This window comes from Gallus gallus, chromosome Z (genome assembly GCF_016699485.2).
Source record: "Gallus gallus isolate bGalGal1 chromosome Z, bGalGal1.mat.broiler.GRCg7b, whole genome shotgun sequence".
In the NCBI taxonomy this organism is placed as follows: domain Eukaryota; kingdom Metazoa; phylum Chordata; class Aves; order Galliformes; family Phasianidae; genus Gallus; species Gallus gallus.
This window is the reverse complement of record NC_052572.1, coordinates 57,560,617-57,580,057: the sequence shown is the minus strand read 5'-3', so window position 1 is coordinate 57,580,057 and position 19,441 is coordinate 57,560,617. Positions and strand designations below refer to the sequence as shown.

At 42.4% G+C, this 19,441-nt stretch overlaps 1 protein-coding gene and 1 long non-coding RNA gene across 3 annotated transcripts in view; one reads left to right on the top strand and one right to left on the bottom strand.

Moving 5' to 3' along the window:
* Positions 1-8,020, top strand: part of FBN2 (fibrillin 2) — a 163,879-nt gene extending 155,859 nt beyond the window's left edge. For both annotated transcript variants that reach the window (XM_004949379.5, XM_424715.8), the window contains 3 exons: positions 1,596-1,827; positions 3,420-3,579; positions 6,088-8,020. In XM_004949379.5, the coding sequence (XP_004949436.2) occupies positions 1,596-1,827; positions 3,420-3,579; positions 6,088-6,462 (767 nt within the window). In that variant the 3' untranslated portion in view covers positions 6,463-8,020. The remainder of the gene's footprint in view (positions 1-1,595; positions 1,828-3,419; positions 3,580-6,087) is intronic.
* LOC121108261 lies at positions 84-18,847 on the bottom strand. The gene is made up of 2 exons (XR_005842668.1): positions 18,310-18,847; positions 84-239 (listed from the first exon to the last, which is right to left on the bottom strand). It is a non-coding gene; the product is annotated as an uncharacterized LOC121108261 (long non-coding RNA).
* Between the last annotated feature and the right edge of the window lie 594 nt (positions 18,848-19,441).

Genomic DNA, 19,441 nt, shown 5'->3' with positions numbered 1-19,441 from the left:
AGTTTTTTAATCCCTCTCCCCTTCCTTTCATCTACTTCATACTCCCAGTGTAGATCAGTGACAGAAAACAGAGAAAACATACATATTGATGACACATTTATCATATTCATATTGTTAGAACTCTTTGTGACAAGGTGTCTCTCCGAGTCAGACTCCCTTCTCCTCAGGAAAATCCTCATCTTAGAAAGGTGTAAAGGTGTTCCTTGAATTCCTTCAATTTAGGCTTAAAGCAATTAGCTCTGTTAGAGAAAAAAATAAAAATAAAAACAGCTTTTCATGAATAAGAATCACTCGTTAGCTTTTTGGGAATAATGCAGAGCAGTGACTATAGTGAAAAGAGAGAAAAAATAACAACATAATAATTAAGGGATTTCTTCATCCAAAATACTGTGTGAAAGCTTGCATTAGTTCATTGGGCAGGCAATAAGGACAGATTAATCAGCTTAGCAGTTTTATTCTACATCTGGCTCATTCAGTCCATGATTTCTTCTCTGTGCTTCCTGAGCTAAGCCAATTCTCTCATCATATGGAATGTAAGAAATAAAAAAATATAAATAAAAACCAGCATAGCCAAACTAACCCATCCTATATGATGCAGTAATCAGAGGATGGCTGTGAGCAGTGATGTAGAGTAATGGGTTAATCTTACTGCCCTATTACACATCAAAATCAGTTTTTTATGTGTGCTTTGCACTAAATAATACACCACATAGTTTTTCTTAAGATCCAGCCACCACCATCACTCCTTAATACTACTCTTCAACAAAAAAAGCAGGACGCACAGGTAACAATTCCCACAAATTTCCAGTACAGCTGTAGTCCTTGAATGTAGAATAAAGATGGATAGCCCTCAAAAGAACATGACTTACAGCAACTGCAGGCAAAATGGTAAAAAAAATGCATCAGTGATGCTGGAGAAGACACCTACAGGGAATCAGTACCTTGCTAAGATAAATAAAATAAGCAGAATACCTACCAGTTATCAAATGCACAATCTTTCATGCAACAAGTTACTTTCCTCACTCATTTTTCACAAGATAATCTGCAGCCAAATCAGTCAGACTGAGTAGAGGAGCCATCTCTCTATATTACTGCCCATACGATGATAACAGTTCTTGGTTTCTCTTTCATTTGAGGTGGCTATTCAGATTGTCTTTCCCCTCACAGAACCTGCAGATTTCTACTAGAAATATGTGTTACCTCCACCTTATCTCTAGCTAACCGTGAACACTGTTATGGTCCAAGTATGACTGGAGTTTCAACTCATTTCTCTTCTGTGAATCTCATGTGGTAGGAATATACAGTGCCAGGATAAAGAATATTGGCACAGACTCCTTAGCAGAACTGGAGACGTGCTTTGAAGGAAAGTGGAGCTTTGGGAAGAAGCTTAGAAGTAACAGTATCCCAAAACACATTTACCAGCTGTTTATGTTTGGGACTTTGGCCAGTGTATTTCTTAATTTGTGAACCACGTCTTTGTCAAAGATGTAGCAGAGCCCAGGGACTTGCATATGTTCTGATTTGTTAGCTATGTTGTGTCTGTCTGGTGTCTGTCCAGATTAGAAGGTACCAGTATGTTTTTGTTTGCTTTCTAGATGAAAATGAGTGTTCCAATCCTAACACATGTGGCTCTGCTTCCTGCTACAACACACTTGGAAGTTACAAGTGTGCCTGCCCTTCTGGATTTTCTTATGACCAGTTCTCCAGTGCATGCCATGATGTGAATGAATGTTCTTCTGCCAAGAACCCCTGCAATTATGGTTGTTCCAACACTGAAGGTGGTTATCTTTGTGGCTGTCCACCAGGATATTACAGAGTTGGACAAGGGTGAGTATATCCCTCACAGTACTTCATCAGAGACTGATTCAAAGGATGACAGAAAGGCAGGATAGCAAGACAGTTAGACTGAAAAGCAAGTGAAGGAAAAGCTACTGATTCACATGTCTTTTTCTACAGTTTTTGTGAACAATATACACAGGCTGTGAATAAATACCTGTAGCATTAAAAAAAAAAAATTACCTGCAGCATGACACCCATTTCAAATCTAACATGTAAACAACATTATACAGTTAGTTCTGCTTCCTCTGCTAATATCTTCACAAGAACTATCCATCGTATTTGAAAAGTCATGGCAGTCTGGTGAAGTTCCCACTGACTGGAAAAGGGGAAACATAACCCCATTTTCAAGAAGGGAAAAAAAGAAGATCTGGGGATCTACAGGCCAGTCTATCTGACCTCTGTACCTGATCATGAAGCAAGATCCTCCTGAAGGCCGTACTAAGGCAGATGGAAAATAACGATGAGGTGATTGGTGGTAACCAATGTGGCTTCAGCAAGGGCAAGTCATGTCTGATAGACTTGGTGGCCTTTATGATGGAGTTACAGTGTCAAAGGAAGAACAACTGACATAATCTACCTGGACTTCTGCAAAGTGTTTGACACTGTCCTGCATGACATCCTGGTCACCAGATTGGAGAAAAAAAGGATGTGATGGATGGGCCACTTGCTGGATGAGGAAATGTATGGTTGGTCATACTCAGAGAGTTGTGGTCAATGTCTCAGTGTCCAAGTGGTAATCGGTGACTGGTGGTATTCTTCATGGATGGGTGTTGGGACAGGTGTCACCCTCAGCAAGTTTGCGGAGAACACCAAGCTGAGTGGTGCAGTCCACATGCTAGAGGAATGGGATTCCATCCAGAGGGACCTGGGCAGGCTTGAGAGGTGAACCCAGGCAAACCTCTTGAAGTTCAGCAAGGCCAGGTGCAAGGTCTTGCACCTGGGTAAAGTCAATCGCAAGCACAAATATAGGCTGGGCAGGGAATGGCTTCAGAGCAGCCCTGGGCAGAAGGATTTGGGTATGTTGGTTGATGAAAGACTCAACATGAGTCAGCAATGTGTGCTGGCATCCCAGAAAGCCAGCTGTATCCTCGGTTGTATCAAGAGAATTGTGATCAGCAGGTCGAGGGAGGTGATTCTGCCCCTCTACTCTGCTCTTGTGAGACCCCACCTGGAGTACTGCATCCAGTTCTGGGACCCCCAGCACAAGAGGTTTAAGACACAGTGATCAACTCAAACACATGTTAAACACAAATTAACATCATTCTGATACATGACAAACACTAAAATCTTTATTACCAAAGTCAGGGAATATTGGTTTTTTGTTTGTTTTTTTTCTTCATAATATTTGTTAATGAAAATTAGAAAAGCTTAGTTACACACCTTCAGCCAGCAGTTGCATTTCATTCAGTATGTGAATGTATTTCATTCACTAGTGCAAAGAAAATTCACAGACATCTTGGTGAAGAAAGAGAAAAGAAGGGGATACCAATGGCATAGTACAGATTACATGCACTCATTTTCCATTTAATTGAACAGTTCATAAAACTGCAAGATCTAAAACAGCTGCTTTTATTCAACAGCCACTGTGTCTCAGGGATGGGATTTAACAAAGGCCAGTACGTGCCAGTGGATGAAGATGCTGATGAAGAAAATGCTTTATCCCCTGAAGCCTGTTACGAGTGCAAAATCAATGGCTATCCAAAAAAAGACAACAGAAGGAAGAGAAGTCTTAATGAAACTGTACGTATCAGGAAAACTAAATACTATTAACAGTTTTAATGCAAGGTATCTTCAGAGATTGTCAGTAAGCGGAAGAAATTTTATTACAGGCCCCATTCAGTGGAAAAAAATCCGTTTTTCCCCACTTGCTTCGTAATTTTCACACTTTTTTCCTATTGGCAGGATTGTTTTAGCAGTCAGAAAGACTCCAACAGCTATCAACAGCTGAAGTTTTTAAAGCTTTTCTAGTCTGAGATGTGGTCTAGTTCCTCAAAATATCTCAAATTCAGTTTTCCTGTAATTACAGAGAGCTGGGACAGTAGTCATTTCTGCAGTCTGCAGTTTGTTCTGCTGTCAGGACAGCATCCTGCAGTCTTGGACAGCTATATGTATCTTCTTGCAGATGGCTAAAGTCTCAGTAACTTTTCCTGATAGGTTATAGTTGTGGTGGATTAGAGTCCATGGCCTAGCTGATGAGGACCTCGCTTAATTCCTACATTTGCAAAATTGCTGAGGGTTTTAGAAAATTACACTTTCAATTTAATTACACTTTCTTCTTACTTTTCATGGGCTTATAAACCTAAGTTATGGAATACTCATAAAAGGCAAGCCCCAATACGCCATTTAGATACTTTTATGTTTGTTTTAAGTTAAACAAAAGTATACTTTTACATCTGCCACTTGCTCTTCTGTAAGATAGGATGTTGTCTTACATTGTTGGCTCCTGTCTTGGAATCTGCAGTAGGTAATGGGAAAATGACTTACTGGGGGAGAGATTTCCTTCAGGAGTTCAAGAGCCGCCTAATGCAAACAGGCAAAATGCAAACACCCAAGTAAAATAGTGAGGTGTGCTGAACACAGAAGTTATACTGAAAGAATGAGTAAACAAGCCTTCTTTCTAAAAGAGTAGGGACTTAAAATAATCCAGAAGCTACCATCTCAGTACACATTGTTTTGCATGATCGTTGCCATCAAAGACAGTTCTGATGTTGGCTTTCTAAAAAAAGACACCAGTCATATAATTTTTTCTCTAAAAATTATAATGTTGACACTTTAAATGATTGATTTTCCCATGCAAACCCAAACTTCACACAAATATCACTTGCCGTTTCCACCCCCACTCCTATATTCCAATCCAAATTCTGTTGTCAACCCATCACAGAAACACCTGGTGGTTTTGAAAAAAGCTTTTTCTGTTGCATAGTTAATTTCATATCCAGTTCTGAATTATTACATCTACTAACTGCTGTTTGATAGCACTAAGATTTCCTACTGCCTCAGCAGTGAGATACGGAAATTTTACATCGTAAAACTACAAGGGAAAAATAATTCATAACTATTCATAATCATATCATTATTATGTGTGTGAAGTATGGTATTTAATACACTTCTGTACTTGCTCCTACTCACAAATTTTACTTGTTTTTGCTATGTGTTTTTAATTATATTACGAAGTAGCTCACATATGTATGCACATGTGATTGGAATTCCCTCAGAGAGAAGGAAGAATCCTTTCCCATCTTTAAATGTGCAAAAGTATTCTTGACAGCTAGGCTGGATATTCACTTATTATCAAGTTTCCCAAAGAAGACTAAGGCCTATGTATTTTTGGAGAAGTACTTTTAAAAGCTGTTCTTTCATGGATGGCTTTTGCACTTGTTCTCAACCTCCCAGTCCCAAATTTATTCCCAACTAACGCTTCTGGAATGGATTTACATGGCAGCAGAGACATACTTAAGCTTTTTTTTAAAAAAAAAAAGAAGCACAACTGATGTAGCTATAAATGTCCCTGTTCATTGCAGGGGAGGTAGACAAGTTGACCTTTAAAGGTCCCTTGCAATTCAAACGATTCTATCATTTGTCAGAAAAACAATGTCAGTATGTTTTCCTTTTCACCTCCTTTATGTGGTGAAACTACAATGAAATTTGGACAGTATTACATACCAGCTGCTTCTGTAGAAAGCAAACAATACAGCAGTTCTGTCCTTGCTTTGGTTTACTTTTGAATCATTGTACTTCATCACCAAGTGCTGAGCTTGCCTTTCTTAGAAGCCAGGATTGATTTAAATAGTTCTATCACAAGTTTCAGTGAATTCCTATTCAGTGCTGTGTTGTGTCCATTCTGTTTCTGCAATATTACTCACTGAAGGTGATCATAAGAACAAGACTGTGCCTCTCTTACAGTCATAACTTCAATACTAAACATATGTCTCTTCTTTACATGGACTTTTTTCACGCGTGAAGTTAAATAGATTCTGAAAGGAGACTGAAATCTGAGCCCCCTCTACAGACTTGATGCTATAACTTTAATTATCCTGTTAAGCCTGTGAGAGAAGCCTTTAAGATTTACAGGGTGTGTTATATGAAATCAAGCAGTTCTCCCAGCTGGAAAGGATTTTCAATGGCTTCTTTTACTGCTAGAGTTTGAGAAATGCAGAAGCTGTTACTAAGCAATGATTATTCTTCTCTCAGTACAAATGAATATCTGTTTCTTTCCTGCTCTAAATTTCCTTTCTTCCTTTACTTCAGATTGAGCAGGTTAGCTTGGAAAGCCTGGACATGGATAGTCCTTTGAAGATGAGAGTCAACATTTCAAGGCTTGACAACAAGGAGCACATCCTAGAACTCATGCCAGCCATTGAGCCTCTTACCAACCATGTGCGCTACATCATCTCACATGGCAACGATGACGGCGTTTTTCGAATCCATCAGCGGGATGGACTCAGTTATTTGCACACAGCTAAGAAAAAGTCAGTGCCTGGAACATACACACTGGAAATCACTAGCATTCCTCTATATAAGAAAAAGGAGCTAAAGAAGCTGGAAGACAGCAATGAGGACAGCTACCTCCTTGGAGAGCTCGGGGAAGCTCTCAGAATGAGGTTGTGGCTAGAACTCTACTAGCCATCTTCCAGACTGAGTCCAGTTCTTCAGTCACTTCTGTTCACCTATTTACCCACCTATTTACGTTACACCCAAACGTATCTGCTTTTCAAAGGTTTTGGAACAGTCACTGACTTTTGGGGGATGAAGGGAGAAGGGAAGACTTCTCTCTATTCTATGGAGACTGCAGAACCACCCTTGCAAGAGGGGCAACTTGTGGCAATCATGATTACTGTATCTTTTATATAACCTCAATTTAAAAGTATATTAAAAAGCTAAAGTTTGAGAGATCATCATATGGCACTAGATGGCACAAAAAATGTGAGCTATTTTTTTCCTGTTAGCAGTCTGTAACACTTCGGGTATTTTGCTATAGTTCCTAATTAAAAAATATAGATGTTTATTTATTTTTAATGCAGTAATATATGGAGAAAATAACAAATTATGTAAACAAAAAGGGAAACGTGCTTGTTTTTCTTTAGATTTATAAATTTGAGCTATAACATTTTAGTGGTACTTTCTTTAAAAAAAAAAAAAAAAAAGATCTGAAAGATGTTTCCTTTTGTATTTGTGCCAGTCATTCAAATAGTATATAAGTAATTCTAAAATTTATCAGAGCTGAAAGAGCACTGTGATACATCTTCCAGCTATTCTAAAGTGCTCCTGCAAAACTTTGAGCGTTCAAAGGAAAAAAGTCTTAAAGGACATGAATTGCAATACTAGTCTCAGCAGAGATCAGATTTCACAGCAGGTCAATAGGATTGTATTTCTGAATCAACCACATCAGATAAAGTAAGAGGCACAACCACTGTAGCAAAATACCTTGACTGCTTTTAATACCATTAAAATGCAGAACCAAACTGTACTGTACTTCCTTCCAATAACCTCAAGGAACCACACATGCTAACACACCTCATTCTCACAAAAGGTGCTCTACATACTTGCATTACTGTAGGCAGCTGAAGAAAACATCACTCTGAAAAGGACACATGATGTTTCATACTGTTTGGTGCTGGCTTGAGTTAATGGTGCATTTACTAAAAACTGAGAACTGTATCAGGACTGCCATACGTGCAAACTATTTATGCAGTGCAGACAAGGAAAATGTGTATTTGAAATCCATTTGTTAGAAGTTTCATTAATACTGTAGTTATACACCGTACGCCTCATTTTATCATAGCTTATTTTGTAAGAACGATGTGTGTACAATGAGTTGACATTTAGTTTGCTTTAGTAATTTTTTTAAAAAATGTTTTACCATTACGTGTTAAGTGTATGTCTCTATGGTGCTTTTTTTACAGCTGGTGCTTGTAACCAGTTGTGTAACAGAATCTCATATGTGAAAAAGCCAAAGCACACGCTGACTCCAGGATTGTTTCAGTCACATATCGGTGCTGACCAAAGATTGCTATCAAGTTATACTCAGTGGTTTTTCTTTTCTTTTGTTCTCTATGGGGATTTTTGAAAAAACAAAAGAAAACATTGTACATTTTTATTAAAATGTTTGTAAGAAAAAAAAAGTTTTGTTTGTAGGTTTGTATGACAACACTTTTCTTGCAATAAAGCTTATTTTCGGGTAGTTTGGGGTTTTTTTAAATGTTGATGTTCTTTACAATAAAGAAGCATCTAATTGTAAACCTGAAGGACTGAAGAGGTAGAAAAGAGAGTTGTTGTGGTGCAAATGCTTTTTCACTTAAAAATAAAGTTATACAGCACTTAGGAATAAGGTTATACAGCATTTGCTGACTGAGTTCCTCTATCAGCACAGAACCTAAACATAGGAACTAAATCTTCCCTATGCAATTAGGATTCTGCATTGAGTATCTCAAAAACAGTTCATCATATAGCAGGATCAAGGAGGCTGGCCCTGCAAAGATTACGCCTATCGATGTCATGGACCAGCTCAATTTAAATTTGACAGTTCAGTTCTAATAAACTCCCAATGCATTCAAGAGTCTAAATCCCTCCATCATCCCTGAATACCAAAGGATATGTTATGACCATCAATGCAAGTACTTCTGCTTGCTGGCAGTCTGCTCCTTGAATACCCCTGAGTAGGTACACGCTTAAATTAAAAAAGTGCAAAAAATGTTTTTTTTTAGTAAAGTATTCAAGGTTTCCACAGAGACATCACTACAGAAAGCAGTGCTGTCCCTTTTATTCCATTCTGGATTAAACTGGATCATTTTTAATTTCACTCCAGAAAGAACATTATCATCAGGCACTACGGCATTATTCTTGCATTTACTGATCTACTTGCCTTTGGTATTACTTAAAGGCTATAGATGTGTTTGGATTCATCTGATGTTTAATAGTGTATCATTTTGAACAACACAGTATGACTTTACCTGGAACAAGACTTACTGGCATTACCTTTAGATATTGTCATGCAAATTTCCTTCTGATTTAAAGCAGCCTCTGGGTAAAATAACAGAAGTCTACAAAAATAAAAAGCTCTTTAGAAGTCTGATAAATATATCCAGTACAGCACTGACTTAACAGCTCTAACAGCTAGTTTCCAAGAGGGCTGCTCTTTGTCCAAAATGGGAGCTTTCCAGGAAACACTTACTGCAAGAAAAGCTGTCAGACTGGACCCAGTAGAGCATTATCCTCTGCTGCCAACTCTCAAAAGAAGGAGAGAAAATAGTAGCAACGCTCTTACTAATGACTCCGCCGAGGCTACAAGTTTTGGAGGATTTTACTGGTATACAGGATGAGTTTTTGCAAGTACTGTGAGCACAGCAGATTTGAGGAGCCAAGCACAAATCAGCATTACAGACCTTTTTTCTAAACTAGAAATTTCCATCAGACACATTCATGTTAATTAGTCAACAAACTTAAAAAAAGCCATTTACTACACCCTCTACCACTTTAAAATGCATGAGACAGCTCATTACCCAAAGTTGTCCTCATCCTCCCCTCAGCTTCACATCCACTTGAAATAAAATCTCAGACTTGAAAAGAAAATCAACTCTGAGAAAAAAATCCGAAACAGAACCACTTCCCCCCCAAACTCTATCACAGCAGATGTTTGTATACCCACTATACCCATTTCTCCAAACTACTACGTTGCTGGGAGTACTGCACACTTTTTAAGTATTCAGTAATTACTTCTGAGCACTCTATGCCCTTTCTTCATAGCCATACCTCAATGCATTCAGCACAGTATTCAAACAAACTGCACTCCATGATCCTTCTCAGAAAGGACAGATCTGTAGCAGCTGTTCATAGGCCAGGTTTTTCAATTAGCATCCTAAAAGAGGTATTTTTCTACAGGGCTTTGTTGGGCTGACTTGGAACCAACAGTTCAGCTTTGATGTAATGGACATGGCCTGCAGACTGACAGCTGAAGAACTGCCTTTGTGTTCAGCCCATAGAACCTGGAACTGGCAATGCACGGCAAAAGCAAACAGCAAAAACTCACTGCCTCAGGTGTGTTTCCTTGTTCTTCCCATGTGTTACACATGCAGCCAAGCACCTAAATGAATCAGTGCTGTAAAAACATTTTACAGCCAATGGTTGGATTTACATAACCTACTCCGATAGGAGAAAGATTCGTGATGGTTCATTCACACTTTTGAAAACAAGAGAGAAGGAAAACATGAGCAGGGAGAAGTTCAGTGTTCTATATCACATCAAATTCCAGTCTCTATCACAACTGCTTATGCATTTCACACCAGGTTGCTGTAGCAGAAAGAGAATACATGTTCTTTGTTCCCAAAACCATACAGAGCAGTCTATTCACCCTTGCTCTGTATTTCAGCGTGGGTGATGGCAGAAATGTTTCACCTGTGCATTTGGACATCACTTCAGGATGTGCTCTGTTTGGGTGCATCGAGTAGGGGATGTTTCTGCCTGGGGCCAAAAGCAGCCCCTGAGACACGAGGAACTCCAGCAGGAACTGCTGGTCTGTGCCGTCGCTCTGAAGCCCCCAGAAGCACTGGTCACCCAAATGGATTTGGAGGTTTGGAATTCTGAGCTCAAAGGCAGAAGCTCCACTGTGCTGTCATGCATGAAAATGTGTCTATGTTATATAACAGCACCTCCCAAACAGCAGTAATCAGAGCTGGCTCACATCCAGCTGACCTTACAACTGCTCCTACAGATGACACACTGAAGAACTTAATGAAGAAGCAATGAACATACGCGGAGTGAATGAGAAATACAGTCCACTTCCTCAAGGGCCTGAACTCCAGTCACTCATGAGAACAGCAGTTGAATATGCTGAGGCATTTAAACTTGGATGATGGAACAGAGCATGATTACAGTGGCACCATTCCTACCACAGTGATTAAGTCTCTGCATTTCCCAAATAAAATACTACACACAGTCTCGTAATACTCCAAACTGAGGTCATAAAACTGATTTGGAAGAGTATGTGCTTCTTCCCTTTTCCACTTCCATAGGTGTACTACTTTGTCAAATGTCTACTGATTGGGAACAGAGGAATATTAATTGAATTACGAACAATGTGCTCATACAGATCAATTAAACAAGAAATCCAACTCAGTAGTACAATTAATCCACATCTTTTACAACAAGATTCAGAAAAAGTATTTATTAAATGGGAATGAGGACTCTAGTTCTGGATCAATAAGCACTTCTACAATGTATATCCCAAAATAATCTTGAATGCTTACCTAATGCCAATGCACAGCTATCTATGAATTGAATAATGTCTGATATTACCAAAACATTTAAGAGTTGAATTCAAATAGATGTAGAAAAGTTTCATTTCCTATTCCAAAAGTTCTAATAAAATGGAAATGAGATATAAAAAAGCCACACAGTTTAGAAAAGATGAGCCAAACAAAAACCCTTACTTCGCCCCTATTTAAGGCTAAGCTCGCTCCTCAGATACCTCAGCTTTAGAATCATAGAACCATAGAATCATAGAATCCTTAGAGTTGGAAGGGACTGTTAAAGGTCACCTAGTCCAATTCTCCTACAATGAATAGGGACATCCACAGTTAGAACAGGTTGCCCAAGACCTGATCCAGCCTCATTTGAAAGTCTCCAGAGATGGGGCATCCACCACACCTCTGGGCAACCTATGCCAGTGCCTCTCCACACTCACTGTAAAAGATCTTTTCCTCCTATCTAACCTAAATCTACCCTCTTGAAGCTTGAAACCTTTCCCCCTGTTCTATCACTACAGAGTCTGCTAAAGAGTCTGTCCCCTTCTTTCCTATAACTCCCCTTTAGATACTGAAAGGCCACTACCTTGCAGTCTTCTCTTCTCCAGGCTGAACAGTCCCAGCTCTCTCAGCCTGTCTGTATAGGAGAGGTGTTCCATCCCTTGGATCATTTTTGTGGCCCTCCTTCGGATGTGCCTCAGCAGGTCCATTTCTCTCTGGTACTGAGGACTCCACACCTGGCTGCAGTACTCCAGGTGAGGCCTCACCAGCACAGAGCAAAGGGACAGGATCACCTCCCTTGATCTGCTGGTCATGCATCTTCTGCTGAAGACTGGGATACTGTTGGCTTTCTAGGTTGCAAGGGCACACTGCTGGCTCATATTCAGCTGCCATCCACCAGTACTCCCAGGTCCTTTTTAGCAGAGTTGCACTCTATCCTTTCATCCCCCAGCTTTACTGGTAGTGAGGTTTGCCTCAACCCAGATGCAAGAGCTTCCATTTGGCTTTGTTGAACCTCATAAGGTTCACCTAAGCCCACTGCTCAAGCCTATTTAGGTCCGTCTGGATGGCATCCCACCGTACTGGTGTGTTGACCACACCCCACAGCTTGGCACTCAACCCCACTGTCAATGTCACTGATGAAGATATTAAAGATATCAGCCCCAACACTGAACTCTGGGGGACACCACTCATCACTGATCTCCATCCAGACATTGTGCCATTGACCACCACTTTCTGGACTCAATCCTGCATCCAATTCTTCATCCATTGAATAGCCCACACATCAAATCCATATCCTTCCAATTTGGAGAGAGGGATGTTGTGGATGTGATAACGTGTCAAAGGCCTTAGTGAAGTCCAGATAGATCACATCCGTGGCTCTTTCTTTGTCCACCAATGCAGTGACACCACCATAAAAGGCCACAAGGTTGGTCAAGAAGGATCTGCCCTTGCTGAAGCCATGCTGGTTCTTCTATATCATATCCCTGTCTTCCATGCAGATATACTCCATGACCTTCCCCAGAACAGAGATAAGACTGATAGGATGGTAGTTCCTGGGGTCATCCTTCTTACACTTCTTAAAAATGGGTGCGATGTTGCCTTTTTTCCAGCCAACAGAGACTTCACCTGATTGCCACAACTTTTAAAATATCATAGAGAGTGGCTTGGAGACTACGTCAGCTAATTTCCTCAGGACTCTGGGATGCATCTCATTGGGACCCCTATACTTGTGGATATGCAGGTTCCTTAGGTGGACATGCACCTGATCTTCACTTACAGAGAGAGGGGCGTTGCTTCCCTCGTCTCCTCCTACCAAAACAAGCAATTGAAGACTGTGTAGAGAGCAGTCCTTAAAGACGACTGAGGCAAAAAAATTTGTTAAGTACCTCAGCCTTCTCCTTATCTGTTGTTACCAGCCTGCTTGTGTCACTCACTAGTAGGGTTACACCCTCCTGGACTTTTCTTTTCTGGTTGAGGTATCTCTAGAAGCCTTTCTTGTTTTTCTTGGCACTCCTTGCCAAGTTTAGTTCAAGCTGGTCCTTGGCTTTTCTGACCCCTTCCCTGCACTGCCTAGCAGCTTCCTTATAGTCTTCTATGGTACCTGCCCCTCTTCCCACTGCCTGTGCATTTTCTTCTTGCTTTTCAGTTTTATGTTTCTCACTCTTGAATAAGGAGACCAGCATCACCAGACAGCACAGTCAACAGTGCCATGGCACTGGAAAATGCACTTTGTTGTTCAGCATGTCTCTGAAACATGTAGGAAAGGACTTTTCTCTATCATACAGTGAATTGTTAGGCACACAGTACACAGTGTTTTAAGCCTTTGGTTTCAGTCTGCCTAACAGTGTAGTTACACTGATCAAAGCACAGAAGGGTGGTCAGAAAGAGTGCTCTTGATTCAGAGCTGAGCTTCACTGGGATGGCTCCTAGTGTGGCGCATCTACTAACTGCTGGACATGCTGTTAGCTGCATGGACCAAAATTCCTCTTCCCACTTAGTGTGTGATGGAAGAAAACACTATTTCTAAGTATCCCACAAAATAACAAGTTCCATTCAGTTGCCATACAGCAGGTTTTTGGCTGAACAGTAGCTGTCCTGGAATCCAGTGTTAAGGCTGGCATGAAAAGCAGAGGAGTGTTTGAAAGGAAATTTCAGCATTATAAATGATTTCCCAACTGGTGGGAACACAAATTAGATGTTATAAATGCTCCCACTTCAAAATACCCGAGTGTGTGGAACATGGAACCAACCACAGCTGAGCCGTTTCCTTCTGCATGAGGTGAGGAACACCCACCACTTCCACATCCTGCTCTCCTGAAAAGAGGAGCAACACTGCTCGTGCAGCACTGAGCAGAAGGTGATGGCATTGCTCACAGGCAGATCATTCATGTATGTGAACTCAACATGCCGCAAGGCACTTCAGCTCTTCCCTTCCTGCCCTCTTCCTCTACAATGGACCAAAGGGGCTCTCACGTATTTGTGTTCACACCTAACATCCTATCTGACCGTGTATGTTCTTCAGCTCTTTTCAGAGAAAGGAAAACAAACTCCTCCTCATCAGGACATACGTTCTTAAGGAAAGCACAGCCCAGATGAAATATCCAAGAAAAATAAACCACAGTACCACCACTTGAGCACAACCAAAGCAAATAATTGGAAAGCTCTCTTTCCCATGAAGTTACATTAAAAACCTGCCAAAATGTTGCTGCTTGTGATACAAAAGCCAGTAAAGCAGGACATGAAATGAACCTCAAATACGTACATAACTTTTAGTACGGTTAATACCAAAACAAAAAAAGAAGAAAAAGAGAAAAATACAAAACCCACACCAAGAGCTCCAAACCACTCCTTTGCAGAAAGCAGCGTTTTTTCAAGTAGTATTTCTGAAGTGTCAAGACTGAGGTCTATGTAAAGTTAGGTCAGATCTCTTTGCCCACAGATCATACAAAAATACGACAGTCACAGCGCCAGGGTCACTTTCTCTGTTGTTCAGCCCAGAGAGACTGGTGCAAATTCAAGAATTTTGGTTTTTTTTAACCATGGGGTGGTTTACTCAGCACATGGCCTGATGGCTGTGAATGGGTCTCACCTGGAAATGAACCCTAGCCCAGGAGCTGGCAGGGCTCCTTGAGAGGACTTTAAACTAGATATGAAGAGACAAAGGAATAAAACCAGGCTTGCTAGTGATGAGCCTAGGGGAATAATGATGGGACTGGGACTTAGTTGCCATTACAGAAACACAGTGGGATCGCTTCCATGACTGGAGTGCTGCAATGGGTGGCTATAAGCTCTTCAGAAGGGATAGGCAAGGAAGGAGAAGTGGTGATCTGACTCTCTCTCTTAGAGTGCTTTGATGTTGTAGAGCTTGGGGACTGGGAATGATAAGGCTGAGTCTCTCTGGGTAAGGATCAGGGGGAGAGCCAACATCTACATACTGGTAGAGGTCTGTTACAGACTGCCTAACAAGGATGTAGAGACAGATGAGTAGTCGTTCTACGAACAGATGACTGAAGTTGTGCAGTTGCCAGCCCTTGTTCTCATGGACTTCTCATGGACTTCAACTTCCCTGATTTATGCTGGAAATACAATGCAGCACAGAAGAAGCAGTCTAGGTGGTTTCTAGACTATATGGAAGATAACTTCCTGACACAGCTGGTAAGAGAACCTACCAGGAGAGGTGCCCTGCTAGACCTGCTGTTCACAAATAGAGAAGGACTGGTGGGAGATGTTGAGGTAGGAAGCTGTCTTGGACAGAGTGACTACAAAATGGAAGAGTTCTCGATTCTTTCTGAATCACAGAATCATAAATAATCCCAAACTGGAAGGGACCCACAAGATCATCAAGTCCAACCCCTGGCTCCACAAATGACCACTCAAATGCAAATGGGCATAGAATCATAGAATTACTCGGTTGAAAAAGACCTGAAAGATCATCCAGTCCAACAACAACCTAACCATACTACCCTAGCTCTAACAACTGAATGCTAAATCATGTCCCTAAGCACCACATCCAAACGGTTTTTAAACACATCCAGGGATGGTGACTCAACCACCTCCCTGGGGACCCTATTCCAGTGCTTAACCACCCTTTCTGTAAAGAAGTTTTTCCTCATATCCAACCTAAACATCCCCTGGCACAACTTGACGCCATTTCCCCTCGTCCTGTCACCGGTGAGAGGAGACCTACCCCTCTCTCACTGCAGTCACCTTTCAGGTATTTGAAGAGAGCAATAAGATCTCTCCTCAGTCTCCTCTTCCTCAAACTAAACAGCCCAAGCTCCTTTAGTCTCTCCTCATAGGGCATATTCTCCAAGACCTTCACAAGCCTTGTTGCCCTTCTTTGGACCTGCTCCAGCACCTCGATGGCCTTTCCATATTGAGGTCCCCAAAACTGAACATAGTACTCAAGGTGGGGCCTCACAAATGCCACGTACAGGACCAGGATTACTTCCATAGTGCTGCTCACCACATCATTCCTGATACAAGCCAGGATGACATTGGCCTTCTTGGCCACCTGGGTGCACTGCTGGCTCATATTCAGCTGACTGTCCATCAGTACACCAAGGTCCCTTTCCATCAGGCAGCTTTCCAGCCACTCCTCCCCAAGCCTTTAGGGCTACCTGGGGTGGTTGTGACCAAAATGCAGAACCCAACACTTGGCCCTATTGAAACTCATACAGTTTATCTTGGCCCATCGATCCAGTCTATTCAGGTCCTGCACAGCATCACTACGTACTTGTAATTCTTGTAAGTTGCTTACCCCCTCTTCCAATAACCATAAACTTTCCTTTTGTTCCTGAGTTCCAGCCAGAGGTTTCTGTTCAGCCAGACCAGTCTCCCTGCCTGTCAGCTCGTTTCCTGTGCCCTGGGGATGGTCAGCTCTTGCACCTTTAAAATAACTTCTATGAAGTATTCCCAGCCTTCCCGGGCTCCCATGCCCTTCAGAACTACTTTCCAAAGGACTCTCAACCATGGTCCCAAAGAGATCAAAGTCTGCCCTCTGGAAGTCCAAGGTGGCATTTCTGCTGACTCCTCTCCATGGTTCAAAAAGAACTGAAAAATCTACCATCTTGAGATCACTTTGCCGCAGATGGCCTCCAACCTTTACATAACCCACAAGAACTTCTTTATTAACAAACAGCAGTTCCAGGAGTGTGCTTCCACTTGTTGGCTCCTTTACCAGCTGTGTCAGAAAGTTATCTCCCACACATTCTAGAAGCCTCCAAGACTATTTCCCTTCTGCTGTATTATAATTCCAGCAGATGCCTGGGAAGTTGAAGTCAGATGCCTGGGAAGTTGAAGTCCCCCACACAAACAAGGAGTAGAGACCTCAAGACCTCATCCAACTGTCTACAAAGTGTCTTGTCCACCTCTTCATCCTGGTTGTGTGGCCTACAGCAGACACCCATGATAATATGAGTCTTATTGGCTTTCGCTTTTATTCTGACCCATAAGCTCTCAACGCTATCATCACCATCATTAATTCCTATACATTCACATTCTTTCTTAACACAGAGGGCTACACCACAACCTTTCCTGCCTTGCCTATCTCTTTTGAAAAGTCGGTAGCCATCACAACTCTCCAGCTGTGACCATATTTCTCCACCATATTTCTGTGATAGCAACTATATCATAGTTTTCTGACTGCACAGTGGCCTCCAGCTCCTCCTGCTTGTTACCCACGCTGCATGCATTAGTGTAAATGCACCCCAGCTGGGCCACCTTTTGAGTGGGATAAGCCTTAATACCTTCTTGACCATATTCAGGTGTTTCCATAGCCACCAATCTCATACCAACCCTTGTGTTCTTTCTACAAAAAGGTATGTCGTCCTCCTCCTTCACCAAGACACAAGACTGTGGGGTCTTACTAGCACATCCCTCTCCCACAAGCGTTGGCACATTACATACAGGCTGCTTTCTAGTGACACCGGTTTCACCCCCACCTTCTTAAACATACCTAGTTTAAAGCTCTATCAAATAACCTTCCCAATTCCCACCGCAAAACCCTTATAATAGCTATTCCTATCAGTTGCCAGCAGGCCTGGTCTTAGGTAAATCAGGCCAAGGTCGAAAAACCCAAATCCCTGCTGGGCACACCAGGCTTAGAACCAAGTATTAACACTTTGGTCCTCATCCTTCCCTATAACTAGAAGGATAGAGGAGGACATGAGTTGTGCTCTCAAACCATTGACCAGTCACTCCAAGGCTTTGAAGCCCTTCTTCATAGTCCTTAGGGAAATTTTTCCTGTATCATCACTACCTACCTGAGACAACAATAGGGGATTGTAATCTGAGGGCCATAGTAGGGATGGAAATTTCTTCCATACATCTTTAACGTGGGTCCCTGGGAGACAGCAGACCTCCCTGTGAAGTGAGTCTGGTCTACATACTGGGCCTTCTGCTCCCTTCAGCAGTGAGTCACCCGTGACAATGACCCACCTTTTTTCTTTGCTGAGGAGGTTTTAATGCTAAGTGTAGTCCAGCTAGACTTTGGTGGCAAGTGGGAAGAACCATCATCCCCACTGTTGTCCAGTTGTCCCTGCAGAGCACTGTACCTGTTCTGCAGGGGCAGCTGGGAAGGTAGGGAAATCGCTGGGTGGCTGTGCCTGCATTACCGAGCAGGGACCTTTTGTCACTGCACCACACCCCCTGTTCATCACCACTGCTGATGTTAAGAACAGCAGGCTCACTGGAGCAGGAACACTGCCTGCTGGTCCCCTCCTATTACCTGTTTGCAAGACGGCAGGGGGTGATGTCCTCCAGCTGGAGCCTCAGCTGGCTGCATAGATCTCAGGGCCAGCAGTGACTGGCACCACCAATCAATCTCCTTCTCACAGTCCCTAACGCTCCTCAGCCCCTCCACCTCCTCCTTCAGGTCATCCACAAGTCCAGGTAAACCATTTAGCTGGTTGCATCTCACACAGGTGCTGTCTCCATCGCTTTGCCCTGCAAAGCCCAGGCGGTGGCACTCACTGCAGCCAGAGACCTGCTCACTAGCATGTAGTTTTGGGACCTCAGTCTTAACGGGGTGTGAGCGATCAGCTCTGCCCTGTAGCCGGCAGCGCTGGCTCTGCCCTTGTCACATTACCAGCCCATTAACAGGTGCCCCTGCACTTGGGTGTGGAACAGTGAGACAACAAACCTTCTCATTGTGCAGTCACGTGAGTGGTGGCAACGGTTGTTCCGTGTTTAAATATCCTGCAGCAACCCCCGCTTGTGTAGGACAGTCTTGGCCTAGCCTGGTGCCGCAGACTTACTGGGCTGATGCCTCCTCACTGTGCAGACATGTGAAATGGTGGCTTATGGCTTCTCTGCGTTTGAGCGACCCTCGTGATCCACACACACCGACTCCTCCTCTCCGTGCCCGGTATTGCTGCCCTCCCTGAGGCTTTTAGGGAGGGCGTTGGTGCGGTCACCTTTACATAGTGGTTCACCTAAAATTCTTACAGCCCAACTCTACAGTGCTAGCACCCAGAACTGTGTGATATGGATGTGAATTAACCCAGCAGCACCTCAGGACGACACATCTGTCTGCTCGCTCCCACCCTCCCAGTGTGATGTGGGAGAGAGTAAAAAAAAAACCAAACAACACGAAGTGGAACGCATGGTTTGAGTTAAAAACTATATACTAAGACAGAAAAGGCAGGGGAAAATAATGGTAATTATAAAAACGTATTTGGGTACAGAGTCTCATCCAGCCAGTCCATGCCAGCACTCCAGCTGAGTGAGGTAAGGTCTGGTGAGGAGCAATGATTGTGATGTGCTAGAAAAGGAAGAGAGGTTGTGGTCATCTGCTGACACGAGGAGATGTGGGAGAAATATGCAGGTCCCTTGAGAGAGAAACCCTCCCAGCTTCCCAG